At 38.6% G+C, this 18021-nt stretch overlaps 1 protein-coding gene across 1 annotated transcript in view; it reads left to right on the top strand.

Moving 5' to 3' along the window:
* The first annotated feature begins 457 nt into the window (after positions 1–457).
* Positions 458–18021, top strand: part of TRPM1 (transient receptor potential cation channel subfamily M member 1) — a 167339-nt gene continuing 149775 nt past the window's right edge. Inside the window, exon 1 of the mRNA XM_027851493.1 lies at positions 458–565. Coding sequence (XP_027707294.1) covers positions 458–565 — 108 coding nt within the window. The remainder of the gene's footprint in view (positions 566–18021) is intronic.

Here is an 18021-nt window from a genome sequence, read left to right as displayed (position 1 = left end):
ATTTGATGACCCTGTGTTTTGCCTGAATCAAAACCTTTTGGGGCCACTGCTTTCTCAAAGTAGATTTACCTTCCATTGCCATTTGTTAAATCTCCATCCACTAAAAACCATGGCTTGCAGGAGCTTGCAGTGCATTAAGCCTGATTATAAATGCTGTGGAGAAGGAAGGGGATAGGGTCATGGGGGAGAGCTTTCAAGTAGGGAGGGGAGTTGGGGAGCAGGGGAATTGCAACCATTACAATCAGCACATTGCCTAGTGCTGCTGGTGGTCCAGTCTGCCTCCTCCAGGATACCCATTCTGGCAGGGATCCTATGCTTTAGGACTTTGCTTTTTCCCCTCATGTATCCCTTGACCTGAACCCTATTGAGCTGGGGCTTTCTCAGATTCTACCTCTGAGTTTCTGAGTGAGACCAGAGGTTCTCCAGGTGAGGAGATGCTTTGTCTGGAGTAGAGGACATGGGAACTAAAAAGGGGAAGGGAGGAAAGCTCACTGGCTCCTTAAGGAGAATGAGTGGTTCCTTCAAGCACACTTCACTCAAGAGCTCAGCATCTGGATCCCAAAAGGTGAGTAGGGCTTGCTCCTTGATGGCTGGAGATGGGGCGGGGAACAAAAAGGAGATCAGGATCACTTCTTCCTCCCTCTTTCTTGTCACTTATTTATTCATTCATTTAATAATCAATTTATTTTTTATTCATTTATTTATTCATCCATCTATTTATTCATTTGGTTATTAGTGCTTGTGATGTTTTTGTTCAAGAGTTTTTAGTCAAATTATCCAAGGTTTTCTATTGCACAGCAGCTGAAATCAGCTCTAGAGTGTTAGTCATTTCAATCATGGACTCCGATAGGGGTGGTTTCACATATATTGTGGCTGTGAATGCCTCCAATCTTTGGTTGAGTTCAGATGTGGCTGTTTTAGTATATGAATTGGGTGCCCTTTGTGTCAGGACACTGAGTTCCTATAGTTTCATTGTCTGTATAGCTCATTTGATGCTTAATCAGTATGAGATAGTTCTACAATCGTTTTGAACTTGAGTTTAGATCTTAATTAACTTTGTACCGGTTTTACTCCCCCAACTAGATTGTAAGCTCTTTGGAAGCAAGGAGTATGTTATTTGTTTTCATATACTTAACCTTGGTACCCTGCATATAATAGATATTCAACTAAAATTTACTTATGCTTTGATTTTAAACTGATTTTGTTTTTAGTTCTCATTGCCCATCATTTGGAAATGCAATGAGTAGCTCGAATTCAGAGCACCACATTGAACACTGAGCATCTCCTCACTCAGGGAACCTCTGGTCTTAAAGAGGTGGAGTCTAAGCAATTCCCAAATCAACAGGGTCTCGGTTAAGAGAAGGGGAACCAGGAAGATAAAGAAGAGAAGGACCAGGAAAGACGTGTGATGCCTTGAAAGGTTGGCAACAATTTTTAGGAACACAATTTGGATGTGTGCCAACCTACCACCTGCTTCTCTCTTCTTCAGCTCTTCCTTAAAAGACTTGTTGTTTCTTTATTCTTATTGATCTTTGCTCTTTCTTTGCACTTATTCTGGGGAAGTGGGGAATAGGAAATGAAAGGCTACGGGCTTTCTCCCTCTGCCCACCCAGCTGGTTCTATCAGCTCCTGACTTTGGGTAAATTTTGTGTAGACTAGTGGAACAGTCTAGAAATCCTTGAGCCCAAGTTCTAACCCTGGCTTAATTAACTAGCTGTGTGATTTTAAACAGGTCACTTAATCTCTGAGACAGTTTCCTTGTGTATATATTGATATGTAGTGTTATGCGGACCAGCTGAGACAATGTATAAGAAACCACTTTGAAAAAAATAATCACAGCACTATCCAAATGCCAAGTGTGATTGATTTTGTAAAAACTAGACTCTTTATGTGTGAACTGGTTCCACTGCTCCAAACTCTCTTGGCCTCAGTTTCCTCATCTTGCCAAATGAGAGTTTTACAGTAGCTGATCTCTAAGTTTCTTTCCATCCCTAAAATTCCATGTCTGTGAACTCAGTAATTCACATACCTTTTAGGAGGTGAAGAGAGAAAAGTTGTGCAACCTCAAGGAAGTCACAACTTCTCTGGGATTCACTTTTCTTATGCATAAAATGAGAAGGTTAAGGTAGATCACCTCTGAGGTCCCTTCTGACTCTAAATCAATGATGCATTGGTTCTTCTTTTTTTAAATCAGAATTAATGACACATGGATGAATCATGTTTTAGGAATAGCAAGAAGTCAGGTCTAAGGAATACTTTATCTATAGGAGACTAAACATTTAAAATCACTTGCCCTCCAAACCTTCACAAAAGTCCTCCTGTGATGCCTCAACATGGCTTGGAGGAGTCTGTGGGTTCTCAAAAGCTTTACTGGTGATGCACAATCTTTAATAGGTCCCACTAAGTTGAAAAGGTTTCCAGTACATAGAGACCCAGTATATTTATCTTCATCACTGAATAATCATTGGAGAGCCTCTTCCCCTGACAGAAGGCCGAAGATTAGTACTTCTGACACAGAAACTCATGAAACTCCTGTACTAGGCCACGAAGAACTGTGATTTGCTTTAGTAAAGGGAATACTCACACTGATGAAATCATGGATTTTTGGAATAGTGATGTTTTCGTATTCTCAAAAAAAAAAGGAATAATAAATACCTCCTTATGACTTTGAGTCAGGTTAATGTAGCATGCTGTTGCCATGGAAATGAATGCTAGATTTGGAACCAGAGGCCCTGGGTTTGAATCGTGGCTTTGCCATGCTCTCCTTTGTATGATTTTGGTTAAGTTACTTAACCTCTCTTGACCTCAGTTTCCTCATTTGTAAAATGAGAGGAGCAGACTAGATGGTTCAAGGGTCCCTTCCAATCCTAAATCATCATGTTCCTGTAATACCTAATTGTTATAAAAGACAGATAGATGCGCAGTTCCTTGTACATGGTAGGCACGCTGAGGCAAATGCCGCTGGTCATTACAAGAGGCAACGCATTTTTCATTAAGGTTTATTTAGAAACTATAATCAGCCTAAGAAGTGACATTATGAAGGGAGGAGGAGGGAAAGGAAAGAAATAGCCAATGCCTTTAAATATGCCACTTTCTCAGAAAATAGAGAGAAGCTTAGGAAATTCAGGAGGGAGGTCACATCTGCAGGTCATGTGGTATTTTCATTCCATTTTCACACACAAGGCAGAGTTTTCAGAGAGCCCTCCACAGACACTAGGAACCCATTTGCCAATTCAAAGCACTCACTGTTTGTGTTGGCCATTAGCCAGGACCCATTGCCCAATGTTTGTTGAAACTCACCAGCTGCCCCCTCTTGGAAAGCAAACAAATATGTTGACTCAAATATTGAGGGATACATTTCTCATGACATCTAAGTTGTTTTAAGCAGATTTAACCTACTTTCCACTCCAATGGATACTTTGTTCACTAATAGCCTTTTCCAGACTCTTAGATCAAGATGACCAGCACAGGATTCTGGTCTCACAAATACCACAAAATGTGTCTGAGGGGAGATTTTATGAAATCAGAGACTTCACTGAAGACATTTAGCCTGATTCTCTGACCACAGACTGGATGCCAGGTTGACATAAATCCCTCGAGAGAAACCCTCAGGAAATTTAAATTGGGAAAAGAAAATTTGATTGCTTAAATAACAGATATTTTCACCTGTTTCAACCATTTTTATTATTCACCTAATGAACATTTCTTATTGCCCATATTCAAGGTACTTAAATGCCCAATAAACCTGGCCCCAGTCTATTTTTCATTCCTCCCCCTCCCAAACTAGGCAATCCAGCCAAACTGGCCTTCTCTGTGTTCTTCAATCATGACACTCCCTTCTTTGCTCTGTGGATCCCACATGCCTGGAATACACTATCCTTTAAGACACAACTAAGGTACCATCTTCTGCATGAAGCCTTTCTTGATTCCCCTAAGCTCTAGTACACTCCTTCCCAAATTACCTTGTATTTAACTACTTTATATACATTTGTATTTATTAACAATATTATTTGTGCTGTATATATTTTTCTACATACTTGTCAACCCTATTAGAATATAAGCTCTTAGTAAACAGGGATTATTTCACTGTTTATACTTCTATCTACAGTATACTGCATCACCTGGCACATAGTAAACACTTAATACTTGTTGACTGATTGATTGAAAGTGCTGTGGTAGGTTGGGGGAAGATATTAAAGTAAGATAATATCTACCTTCAAGAAGTTTATAATCTGAAAGTGGACAGAAGACATACAAAGATAACCAACTATAAAATAAAATAGAAATTTTGGGGGAAGGGTAAGATCCATACCCAAACAAAAGCAAATATGAAAAGAGAGGAATTAAATGTTTTCTAACATGCTTTTGATTTGACAAAATTCATTCAGTAGATCGAACCTTATTTAATGGATTTTTTTTGTTTCTTGGTATGCATGAAATCATGCAGAAGAAGAATCATTAAGAATATTATCCAAGAAGTATATGATTGAAAAAAATTCCTGGTCACATGTTGAGATTGTAGAATAACTAATGAGCATCTTGAATGGCCCATTGGTATCCCTGTAATGTCAAGAAAATTCAAGAAAGTCCCATGGCACATTGGGCAGAAAATTTAAGCAAGGACGTGGACCAGAGGACAGAGAATGAGCAAGTGTGGCTGGGTGGCCATTTGCAACTGTAGAGGAAATAGGCGGGTGAGGTCATAACATTGGATTTAATGTAGTAGAGCAATGGGGAATCACACCAAACTTCTACTATGCAATTATTTACACTATCTAAGATTAAGATTTTTTCTCTACCTAGTAGGTGCTTGATTTCACTAGTATCTATTAATTTCACAGTGGACAGCAATTCTTTTCTGGGACTTTTCTCACCTTAGTGAAAAGAAGGGAATGGGTCATTAGCAGAATACATTCTAAGTCAATAATACAAGATAAATGATACTGGGCAGCTATGTTGGTCAAGAGTCAGGTAACTTTCTTAGGATTCGTATTGGGGGCAGAAGAGTTACAAATGCACATGTCTAAGCAATCCTGAATAGGCTCTGACTGGTCCTCCCCTTCTGTAGAAGTAGTTTAGGCTATGCAGCATTCCTTAGGGATAGCAAATTTTTACTGACAGTCCTTTCCATGGTAATTAAGGCTAATAGAACCCCTCTTCCTCTGCCTCTCCCCACTACCATATATGTTTGCTATGAAAAGGGTTGGCATAAAGGTGGGTGTCAAACAAGAAAGGGACTTTCTCTGACGTTGAAGAGAGTTTCCATGGCAACACTCTTCCTGTAATATCCAAAACCGGGCTGTCCATTCTTCGCAAAGACCTTGGTGATGACTGTTAGAGACACAAATGAAATTTATCATCTCCTAGTCATGCATTACTCTCCTTAGCTGGCAGTGGCAAGGATGGAGAAGGTATCACTAACTACCAAGGCTACCTTGGAGTGAGACAGTATGGTGTACTCGATTTATAGTTAAAAGGACCTGGCTTCAAATCCTTGTCCTGTTTAACCTCAAACATGTAACAACCTCAGTGGGCCTCACTCCTTATCTGTAAATTAAAGATGTTAGACTCAATCTCTAAGGTTACTCCTAATTCAAAATCTGTGACAGTATAACTCAGAGAATATAACTATTGAAGGGACAGCATAAATAGCATGTATATGGAAGGCACCTACCTAGAGTCACAGAATTTTACCATAGCAAAGGTCCTTGGTAATCATTATGTTCAACTCCCTCCTTTTACAGATGAGGACGCTGAGGGCTAGAGAGGTAAAGAGATTCTCCCAAGGATACACAGCTAATGTAGAGTCATAACTCAAACCCAGTTTCCCTAACTCCTTCTCCCTCTTCTTGTGCAGGAAGTGACACATAGTAGATGCTTAATAAATGCTTATTGACTGACATCCAAATCCAGTGTATCATATACATATGTTTATATACACATATATATGTATAAATGTATGCATAAATACACCACCCCAAACAATTTCTTAGTACTGGAAATAGGATTGGGGAAAAATAAGAGACCTGAATATATCCTTGTATTTATTTGTAAATGGGTACTTTCTCTGTTTTTAGTGGAAATAAGTCGGTAGGAGGGCGGAACCAATTCTATGCAAAATTATAGGCAAAAGTCTGTTTTAGGTACCTGTTTTGGGTGAACTCTCATTCTGTTTTAGCTGTCCTTCATTCTGCCTCCAGCCCAGTACCTCTCTGCTTTCCCAAGTCTCATCTACCACAGTGCATCATTGGGGCCAAGAGACCAAACAACTTTTCCCAACCACCTCCTTTCACTCCTCACCATTACAACATAGATATCCCTGGGCCCCAGTCCTTCAGAACTTTGTTCCCTGCTAGGGGACAATGGGTGCTCATGGGTTTATCGAAAAAGTGAACAAGCTGAGTTCAATTGATACGAACACCTGTGGATCCATTTAAGAAAGCCCTTAAAAATAACATTGATGGGAATGTTGAGTCATCAGAAAAAAATATTTTTCATTGCATGTGCACCTCTCAGCTCTCCTCAAATCATGCCCTTTCTTGTTTATATTAAGATAAAAATCTATGGCCCTCAGCAGATAATTGTAAAGTATTCAGCCTTGACATCATAGATTTAGAGCTAAAAGGTGCTCTGGAAGCCCTCTAGTCCCACATCATCATTTTGCAGCTAAAGAAATGAGGCCTAGGGGCAGGTAGGTGGCGCAGTGGATAGAGTACCAGCCCTGGAGTCAGGAGGACCTGAGTTCAAATCCGACCTCACTTATTTGCTGTGTGATAAATGTTGGAGAAGATGTGGGAAAATTGGAACACTAATGCATTGTTGGTGGAGTTATGAAATGATTCAACCATTTTGTTTATCCACACTCACCCTGCCCCACTTTACCCCTACTGGCCTCAGTAAAGACCTATGCATAGAGAAGATGTTCACCAAGCATCACAGAATATTTGGCTATTTTTTACAGAGTTAGTGTTGGAGTGAGGTGGAATGTTTGCAGGCCTGGCAAAAGCCTTTGTGACAAGGTCCTCAACACCCACAGTAAGCATTGTAGTCCATAGGGTGTTGGACTTAGGATGTATTTTTATTAGAATATATGAGTCAGGAAGACCTGGGTTCAAATTCCACCTCAGAAACTAATTAGCTAGATTACCCTGAGTTAATCACTTAACCTCTCCGTACCTCAGTTTCCTCATATTTAAAATGAAGGAGTTGGGCTCAATGTCCTTTAAGGTCCTTTCCAGCTCTAAAGCTATGATTCTGTGATTAGGACCAGCCAAGGAAAGGAAACATTTGTTTCCTGCAAGCAACTGCATTATGATTGGGACATTTTTTCTGCATATTATGTCAAAAGGCATCTGCCATTGAAAAAACAGGAGATATGTTTTGATTTATTCTAAATAAATGTAATTGATTTTTAATTAGTTTCAAATTAATTTAGAAAATTTTAATTAACTCTAAAATCAATTAAAGGGCCATTTAGCTGTGCTGGGCAAATAAAAAAAAGAAAAAGAGAAAGAGAAAACATTAGCAATGTCATTTCTACCTAAAGAAGCTTACTGTTGCTAAAATGTCACGTAGGCTATGTTTTGTTTTGTTTTTTAACTTTTTATGGTACTACTAGCTACTCTGAAAACCTGCTAATCTTATACATTACACGGCAGATACTCCAAAAAGGTCAAAGACCTCTGGGAATGGCCCCCAAAATACAAAAATATTTATAGCAGTATTTTGGGTAGTGTCAAAGATGTTGAAGGAAAGTGGGTGACCATCAGTTGGAGAATGGCAATACTAATCTTGGTAGATGAATGTAACACAACATTACTGAGAAGTAAGAAATGATGCATATGAAAGATTGAGAGAAACTTGGGAAGACTTATACAAACTGATACAGTGCAAAGCAAGCATAACCAAGAGAACACATTAAATCATGATCACAGTCATGTAAAGGAAAACAACACTGAAAAGCTTCAGAAGGCTAATCCATGCAGGGACCAATTGTGACTTCAGGTGACTGAACAAAACACGCCTCCCACCTCTTGACAGAGACATGGTAAACTCTAAGGGCAGAATGAATACTTTGTCGAACATGGCTAATAGGCTGATTTGTTTTGCTCTGTTAAAAGAGAGGACTCTATTGGAATGGGACAGTCATTGGGAGGTGACTGGGTTATATTTACATATATATAATTTATATTTATATATATGTATGATATATATTTAAAAGTTGTCAATATAACATTTTAAAAAATTCTAGCTAATCAATGACTGCATTCTTGTATTCTTTGTAGGTACCCCCATCTTTGGTTTCTCTGTTCTATTAAGTAATAGTGTACAATACTGGTGGTTCCTGATTCCCCTAAAAGGCTACAAATATTCTGGAGTGGATGAGAGCCTTGCCATATTTAGGAATATCTAGATTCCATTTGGGAGACTTCCTTTGTCCCAGTTAACTCATATTTTTATGTGATGCCTAATTATTTCTGGAGCCTCATAAGTATGAATGACCTTTTAAAAACCTATATTCCCTCCTGGTATTTTTTAAAGTATAAATTATTATTTGGTCCACCTTTATGTCAATGTATCAAAGATCTGTGATATGTGTGAGAACTCCATCTACCAATGAGAATATCTACCTACAACTCAATAGTTAAGACTTAAGAGAGTCAACCTAAGGCCCAGAGAGAGGTTAAGTCACTTGTTTATGTTCACACAGCTAAGAAGAGGGCAAGCTGAGATTTGAATCCAGGTCTGGGAGCCAGAGGACACAAGTTCAAATCCTAGCCCTGCTACTTGTATGACCTGGTCAAGTCCTTTAACAACTCTGAGGCAGTTTCCTCATCTGTAAAATGAGAGAATTGTTCTAGATACTCTAAGGCCCCATTAAGCTCTAAGACTATGATGATGAGTTCAGCTACATTTCACCAAAACTTTGTAGAATAGACACTGGCCTTAGAATCAGAAGATATGAGCTTGAATCAAAACTGATATTTACCAGCTACGTAACTCTGGGAATTCACATTTTCTTCTCAGTTTCCTTCTCTGTAAAATGAGTATAAGGATACTTATACTACCTGCCTTATTGGGGTTGCTATATTGTGATAGATATAATGACAAGATCTGTGATTTCATTAGTTTAGGGACTTCCCAAATGAGGAAACTCCTTCTACCAATACAGATCTGCACCTTCTCTGCCACTTATATCGTCTGAAAGAGTCACTTAGAGCCCTAACCTAGAGCGTTAACCATGGTCCCACAGCCAGAATGTGTCACAGGCAGGACTCGTACCCAACCTTCTTGGAACTGAGGCTAGCTCTCCATCCATTACACCACATTCCCTCTCTTAATGTGAGGTGAGTGCTTTGTAAACATGATTGTTATTGCCAAAACCTAAGAGCATTTCAGAAAATAACTTAACCAGTTAATTACTGGGCAGAGCTGAATTGTATGTTTGTAGGCCAAGGATCAGCTAAGTTAAGCAAGGAGAGGACCACCATCAATTCCTTCAGAGTGCCATGAATTTCTTGGCCACTGCAACCATCTGCCTAGTCATAAAGGAAGTCACAGTCTATGGGATTAGCAGGGATACCAACTGAAATTTCAGATCCGTGAAATAATGAAGCAGCCTTCTGTTGAGCCTGTTTGGCAACTCATACAATGGATCTACTCTAACTGTTTGGGACTTGGTACAGACCTGATTATAAATGGCTTTTCTTTGAGATACCTAGCTTCAAGATGAAGTGTATGTCACAGTTTATATTTTTAAATGCAAAATAAGTGAATGAATGAAGTTCCTACTACAGAAACTCATTAACAAATGTTAAAATTTATGAAGACAATTTGGACTGAGTGCATCAAAGTTTTGGGTAAAGATTCAGGATGGAGGACAGAATGATTAAAAAATCAACAGATATAAACAAAAATGCAAAGTCAATATTTTACTTGACTAGCATTTTTCCTGGTTACAAATACTGTTTAAGTCTATTAAGTTTTCTCTATGAGAGATTATGCAAAGTAGCAAGAAGATGTTGATTAAATTCAATAATTTAATTCAATAAACATTTATTAAGAGGCTACTATGTGCCAGGCATTGTCTTGTAACAAAATTAGTTTTTTAATAACCCTTTCATGCCTAAGAGTGGGGATATTATTTGCTCAGGAACCTACATTTGATCTGGCATTAATAATATCTAAATCATGGCATTTATTCTTTCTCTTTAAGTTTTATTGTTGCCTTTTGTTAACATATCACAGTCATTTTCCTTGCTTACTTATAACTCCCATTATCAAACCATCTCTTATAACAAAAAAAAAGAATATGTACCCAAAACCAGCTAATAGCACCATGTGATGATGTAGTCTGCATTCCACATCCATCACCCCCAACTCCACTGAGAGGAAGAAATTATATTTCTAGTAATTTTATTCTCTAAATCTTATCAGTGCTCATCAGTGTTCCAATGACTTCTGTTTTTTCTTATGTTGCTTGTTTGTTTCCCTCAACCAAAGTGTTCATCTGAGTGGAATATGATTTACATAGGTTCACAGGCTCAGAGTTTGAGAGAAAGAAGGGGTTTCAGAGCCACCTAGTCTAACCCCTTCATTTTACAGATGAAGAAACTGAGGCCCACAGAGGTTAAGTGATTTGTCCAAGATCACACATCCTCTCAGCAGACTTTACCACTGAGGAAGTGTGTTGTAAAGGAACACGTACCAGGCCTTGGAACCGAAAGTAGGGAAAACTTAGGGCTGGGAATTGAGCGATATCATAGTCTGGAATCGACCCTAACTGATTATCTGACCTTTCAACTTTCTGGACCCCAGTTTCCTCACCTGGATGATGGGGATAATAATACTAGTCTTAAAGGATTCTAGGGTTAGATGATTATTTCCTGTGAGCACATGGGCTTTACTATACAATAAACCCAGCCTCTAACATAAGATGTCATGCATGACTGAGAGGATATTTTTCTGAAGCAAATACTTGTAAATTTAAGGACCTTTCCACTCAGATCTTACTTGGCTCTTTGCTTCACATATCTCTAATTATGAATAAGCACTTACGAATTATTGTTTTCTTTGTATGTGTTGTAAGAAGCAGTAAGGGCTGACAGAATGTTGGGTTAGAAGTCAAAAAGACCTACATTCCAATTCCACTTCTGACACTTACTAGGTCTGTGACCTGTCCAAACCACTTAGGATTAAAAGATCATTTTGTTATTCAGTCATTTTCAGTCATGACCGACTCTTTGTGACCCCATTTGGGGTTTTCTTGGCAAAGATACTACAGTGGTTTGCCATTTCCTTCTCCAGCTCATTTTACAGATGAAGAATCTGAGGCAAACAGGGTTAAGTGACTTGCCCAGGGTCACGCAGCTAATAAGTATCTGAGGCCAGAAGATGAGTCTTCCTGACTCTAGACCAGGCACTCTATCCATTGCACCACCTAGCTGCCGCTTACAAGATCATACATATATCTAGATCTGGAAAGAAGTTCAGAGGCCAGCTAATCCTAGTTCAGCTCCCTTATTTTACAAATGAGGATTAGGTAGGTTTGCCAATACAGCTACACCTAATGTGGGTAAGTAAAGCTTTTTTCTGAGTCACCATCATGGAGAGGGTGCCCTTTTCCCCCTTGGACTTGCCAATCTTCAGTCCACGCAGATTCCCAGTGCAATTGGTCCAGGTTGCCCCCAACCCCAGTTTCATTACTGAGCATATCTGTTGAGGCCCTCATTCCCCAGTGAATCACAAGAGGGAATGGGCCAAAACCTGTCAGCCAGTCACAAGAGGTTCCCAGGAGAATCAAAATGGAAAATGGATATGAAAGCATTTTGCATACTCTAAAAGCACTGGACAGCTATAAGGTATTTATTATCTTCTGGCCAACTATCCTGTGAAATTTGCATCAGTTTAGCAGAAACAGAAAAATATTTCCTTACTCCCTTCCCCTTTAGATATGAAACTGAGAAGCTTTATAAGCAGGAAATTATCTTTTATCCTTTCCCACAATACAAATTCACTCACCAGAAAGATATATTTGGAACTCTAGACTCTGTTATTGAATTTCAGAACCTCATATGTGACAAATTCGTTTACCGACCAGAATGTTTATAGTTAGGCCTTGATTAAAAAATTATCAAGATGGTGCTTTCTCTTTTCTACAATAAAGCTACTTATTAAACCTCTAGTTAGGAATGCAGCTGTTGACAGAGATAAAAGTCCCTTGGAATTTCCACTAGCCTTTTGCCATGGTTGGATTGTTGCGTGTGATACTGTCATTTCCTAAAGCATGATCAATGCAAAAGTTTTACCAGATTTGGGTCACATCTCATCAGCAGAATAAACAACAAAGGGAAAGAGGGCAGAATTTGATTACCCTTGCTCTGATTAAGGGGAAGTACTCTTCACTTGGGTGACATTTTGCTTTTGATCTTTGTCCTTGAAATTTTATTAACCATTTCATCTCTGAACATATTACCCTTGTATTGTATCCTTTAAGTTAAGGGCCATATAACCTTTAAATGCTAGAAGAGTTCCTTTTATAAAGTGATGCAAGCTATTTGTCTGGGGCTTTGGCCCCAGATAAATAATGTCTAAGATTTAAGACTTCTATGATGCAAAACAAGTTTAATTCAACTCAACCAAATTCAATTCAGCAAGAATTTAAGTGCCTATCGTTAGGTACTGTGCCAGTAGATGGGGATATGAAGACAAAATAGGCCAGAAAGTTCCTGACCTCAGAAAGCATCCATTCTACTGCAAAATTTTATAAAGCACCTACTATGTGAAAAAGCTGGAGAAGTTACAAAGATTGGCTCTGACCTGATGCACTTTCTCCCAGAGTTTATTATGTAGTAGGGAGTTAAGATGAGTGCATGCCATCAGCACAGCAAGGATAAATTCTTAATATCCACATGACCTTAGGCAACTCACTGTACCTGTCTTTACCTTGGTATCCTCATCTGTAACATGAGGGAATTAGACTAGGACTAGATGATCTCTCATCTTCTTTCCAGATCTAGATATATGTATAATCTTATGATCCTGAGTGATTTGGACAGGTCACAAAGTTAGTAAATGTCAGAGGTGGAATCTGAATCTAGGTCTTCTTGACTTCAAACCCAGCACTCTATCATCCCCTACTGCCTCTTATAACACATACAAAAAAAGCTATAATTCATAATAAGTGCCTTAGATATATGTGATGCAAAGTGCCAAGCAAAGCCTGAGTAGAAAGATCCTTAAATTTAAAAGTATTTGCTTCAGAAGAACATTGTCTCAGCCATGCATGACATCTGATGTTAGAGACTGGGTTTATGGCATAGCACAGGATACCCATGTGCTCACAGGAAATAATCATCTAACCATAGAATCCTTCGCATTCTTTCTAATTTTAAATTGTACTTGGCAGTATTCTATCCTGGGGCATAAGACATAATGTACTGAGGGAAACTTAAAATACCAGCCAAAGTATTCAAACTGCAAGAAGGAAGGGAAAGGGGGAGAGAATGAGGAGGAACATATGTTAACAGAGGCTAGTGCAAAAGAACACAGCATCTGCAGGGATGGACACCAGATGTACTGGTTCAAGCTTGCATGCTGTGCACAGCCTAACAAGATTTCTAGATTATACCAGACACATATCCTGTCCTATCCAGATGGTGCTGTGAAAAGTGTCACAGCTGGCTTTGTACTTCAACTCAGTTCAATTTAATAAGCGAGTATTAAGTGCCTACTAGTGCAAAATATGGTCCTAGTACTGGGAATACGAAAACAAAAAATTATCCTTGCTCTCAAGGAGCTTATATTCTTCTGAGGATAGAGAGGGGTAGAAACTATAACATATATAGATAAGTAAATATGTGGCAGTGTGATGAGGGAAGGGCACTAAAAGCTAGAAATATCAGAGGTTTCCAATTGAATATGCCACCTGAGTTGAGCCTTGAAAGAAATTAAAGATTCTAAGAGGCAGAGATAAGGAGGGAAGGGATTCTAGGTATGGGAGTCAGTCTGGGAAGAAGCATGAAGGAAAGAAATGGATGCCACTTATGGGGAACAGAAAATTTCTGTTTGGCTAAAACAGACAACATGTGAAACAAGTCTCAAAAGGTAGCCTGGAACCAGATCATGAAGCACCTTCAATGCTAAACTTCACTAATCTGGTCTTTGAAAAGATATCAAAATAATTCTCCTAGAGTATAGAGCTGACTTTGTTTCCTGCTTCTGAATCTTTAGTGGTCCAGGAGGATGCCTATGATAGTTTGAAGTCACGGCAGAGTCAAATGAAGGTTTGTTATTTTTTTTTAAGGATGAGGGAGATAGGGGGATGTGTGTAAGCTCCAAGGAAAAGAATCAGTAGATAAGAAGAGATTGAAGATGAAAGAAAGGATATGATCCAGTGGGCAAGTTCCCCAACGAGACAAGAAGAGAAGAGATCCAGAGCAATTCAATTCAATTAAGCACTTATCAAGTACCTACCCAGTGGAGACACTTAGCTAGGCACTAGGGATGAAAGTCAAGAGCAAAATTAGTTCTTGCCTTCAAAGAAGTCAATATTTGTATTCTGTAGGAATATATTGTGTGGGAATTTATATTCTGTGGGAATACAAATATGTACAGAGGAAAGTAAATTTAAAAATATGCAAAGTTCTTTAGATGACAAGATGGTATCTTTGGATGGCAACAAACTGGTGGTTCAAGGAAGGTCTCCCAAAGAAGATAGCGTTTGAGCTGAGTCTTGAAGACAGAGATTCGCAGAAGTGAGATGGGAGAGTATTCCAGACATAGGGGACACCATATGCAAAGGCATGGAGGAGGGAAATGAACATCATATATGGGGAGTAGCAAGCAGGGCATTTTGGCCTGAACACAGAGTGTGTGAGAGATAATGTGAAATTATCCTGGAAAAGTACAAGTAGAAGGATTGAGTTTGGCAAGGAGAAGGACCACCTCCTCATCAGAGACTGGAGCAATGGAGGAGAGGAGGTGGATGAGTTAGAAGTTTTGAGATAGAGAACAAGAGAGAAGAGGGAACTATGACAGATAATGTCTACTTTATCTGTAAAATAGGAGCTAGGGACCTCAGTCGAGAGGGTTGGGGAAGGTTGGGATGTAATACATGATGAAAGAAGAGAAAGCTTGAAATAGATATTGGAAGGATTGTGATTGAGTCAATTAGAGAAGGAAAAAAGGAACATAAAGCAGCTGTTGAGATTAAATAACATAACTGTATTATGGACCATGTGACCCCTCATACACACAATTCAATAAACTCTAGTGGTTCCCTGTTACTTTCAGGATTAAATAGAAAATCCTCTGTTTGGCTTTTAAAGTCCCTTAAAACCTGGCCCCTTCCTTCTTTTACAGTCTTATACTTTACTGGTCTCCACATACTCCAAAATCCAGGGACACTGGTCTCCTTGCCATTCCTCACTCTCCACACTCTGTGCATTTTCAATGGCTATTTTCCCACACCTGGAGAATGCTCTTCTTCCTCATCTCTTCCACCTAGCTTCCTTTAAGTCTCAATTAAAACCCCACCTTCCATAAGAAGCCTTTCCCATTCTCCTTTAATGGCAGTGCCTTCCCTCTGAGGTCATATCTTGTTTGTAAGTAGTTGTTAGCAAACAACTGTCTGTCTCCTTCGTTAGATTATGAGCTTCTCTGAGGAAGACATAGTTTTCACCTTTCTTTGTATTCCCAGTCCTTAGCACAGTGCTTGTTGACTTGACTTGATTTGACCGATTTAGCATGGTAGCTCAATTTTCACCAAGTTCATCAACAGCACCTGAATAGGAACAGGGAAGGTAGATGGTGGGAGCAAACTAAAGTTGGGTTTTGGCAAATCATGAGAAGCAATAGAATAAGAGGAAACATTCTTAGAAAACAGAAAAAAAGAGTAATATACCAAGAAAGAGGCAGGAACACCCTAAGTGCAGAATCAGGAAATGTTGAATCAAGTTCTCCCTTTCACATCAGTGTGCATTGACTATTCATCTTTTCAGAAGCCAGTTGGAGAAAGTCTTTTCACCATCTTGCTCCTATATTCTCTGGTGCAACTAGGTGTGGCTTATTACCCTTGAGAATGACCAAATTGTTGACTGCAGCTGTCCTTACCAACACAGACAATAGTGTCCGAACTGGTGCATCTCACGTCTTTTCACCATTGAATCCATTCTCCACACAGATACCAAAACGTGATATTCCTACAGCACAGGTCTGACCATGTTACTCCCTTACTCCCCTACTCAATAAACCTCTTATTTCCCTGCTATTTTATGCAGTGACCAGCTGAGAAGCATGGCTGTTCAGATCATAGTACACATCAAATCATAAAATTTTAGAACTGTAAAATCTTAGAACCTCTTTATTTTTGTAGGTAAGGAAACCAAGACTCAGAGAGGTGAAACGGCCTGTCCCAAGCAAACTATACATTTTTTTTTCAGTTTTATGTACAATCCTCTTTTTCTGTTCTTTTAGGTACATGGGAAGATTTGTCTTATTTGGTGTTTGTTAATCATAGGATAAAAATTCTAATGAATTTTCTAATGAAGTTATGCCCAGGTCATACAAATAGTAAAAGAAATGAGAGTAACACCCAGGCCTCCTAACTCAAAGTCCAGTGCTCTGTACATTAATCTAGGCTACTCTGTTAGATTTTTCTTTTAGAATATAATTATACTGCTGAGTGAAGTGAGCAGAATCAGGAGAACGCTGCACACAGTAACAGCAATATTGTGTGATGACTAACTTTGATAGACAGCTCTTCTCAGCAATGCAATGATCTAAGACAACTCCAAAAGATTCATGATAGAAAATGCTATCCACATCCAAAAAATGTCTGAATGCAAATTGAAACATACTATTTTCACTTTTTTAATGTGTTTTCTTTCTCATGGCTTTTCCCTTTGGTTCTGATTCTTCTTTACATCATTATTAATGTGGAAGTATGTTTAATATGATTGTACATGTATAACCTATATCAGATTACATGCTGTCTCAGGGAGGGAAGAGAGAGAGAAAATTTTAGAACTCAAAATCTTATAAAAGTGAATGTTGAAAACTAAAAAGAAAGAAATACATAAATGTGTTTTCTTAAAAGAATGTAATCATAATGCATACTTTAAGAAAGTCCATTGAGTCAAGTTCTTAACTTTGATTATTTGCATTGTTCTTTACCTTTTGATTTTGCTATTATAAAATATTTTTGTGTTTCTTTAAATCCCTCAAGTAAATAGTTGAGAGGAAAGAGAAAGGAGTAGAATTAAAAACCAAGTAGAGGAAATTCAGTTTCTCTTGAATTTAGTGACCTACTTTGAGAAGCTGGATAATGTTCAAAATGAAGATGCTGGGGGCCTCTAACATATCATGGGTTTCTGTAGCTATGACAACTGCTTCCCTTGGTTGGATCTGAATTCCCTACAGCACTCTCCCATCCAGAAGTCAAGAAGCAGATGCAAAACTAATGGTTTTTAATATTAATAAGGATATTTAATGGCAAAAGTGAGCATAGTCTGGAAATTTTAAATTAGAACTCTTAGTTGAAATGACCAATGGATTTCTGTATCACCAGCCAGCATTTTTGTCAAGCACCATAATTCAGTAACCACTAATGGAAAGTCCAGTTTCATAGCTAAAAGAAGAAATTTTGGCTCAAAACAGAAATGACCAGTTAATTATAAGCAGGAAGGAATTATTAGGAAGCTAATAATAATAACAGTCATCATCAGCATTATTGAATTAATATTTTAATATAAATTGTCTTCTCTTGAGAAGCTTTTTATATGTTATTTTGCCATTTTTATCAAGAATGTATTGGCAAGAGGAAGCCAGGTGGCATAGGAGATAGAGCACCAGCCCTGGAATCAGGAGGAACTGAATTCAAATCAGACCTCAGACACTTACTAGCTGTGGGACCCTGGGCAAATCGTTTAATCCCAATTGCTTAAAAAAAAAAAAAAAGAATGTATAGGCAAAAGAGGCAGTAGAGTATAGCTAATCAAGAACTAGTTTTGAATGAAGAGT

This window comes from Vombatus ursinus, unplaced genomic scaffold (assembly GCF_900497805.2).
Source record: "Vombatus ursinus unplaced genomic scaffold, bare-nosed wombat genome assembly UNPS02009205.1, whole genome shotgun sequence".
NCBI lineage: Eukaryota > Metazoa > Chordata > Mammalia > Diprotodontia > Vombatidae > Vombatus > Vombatus ursinus.
This window is presented reverse-complemented; position numbering and strand designations above follow the sequence as displayed.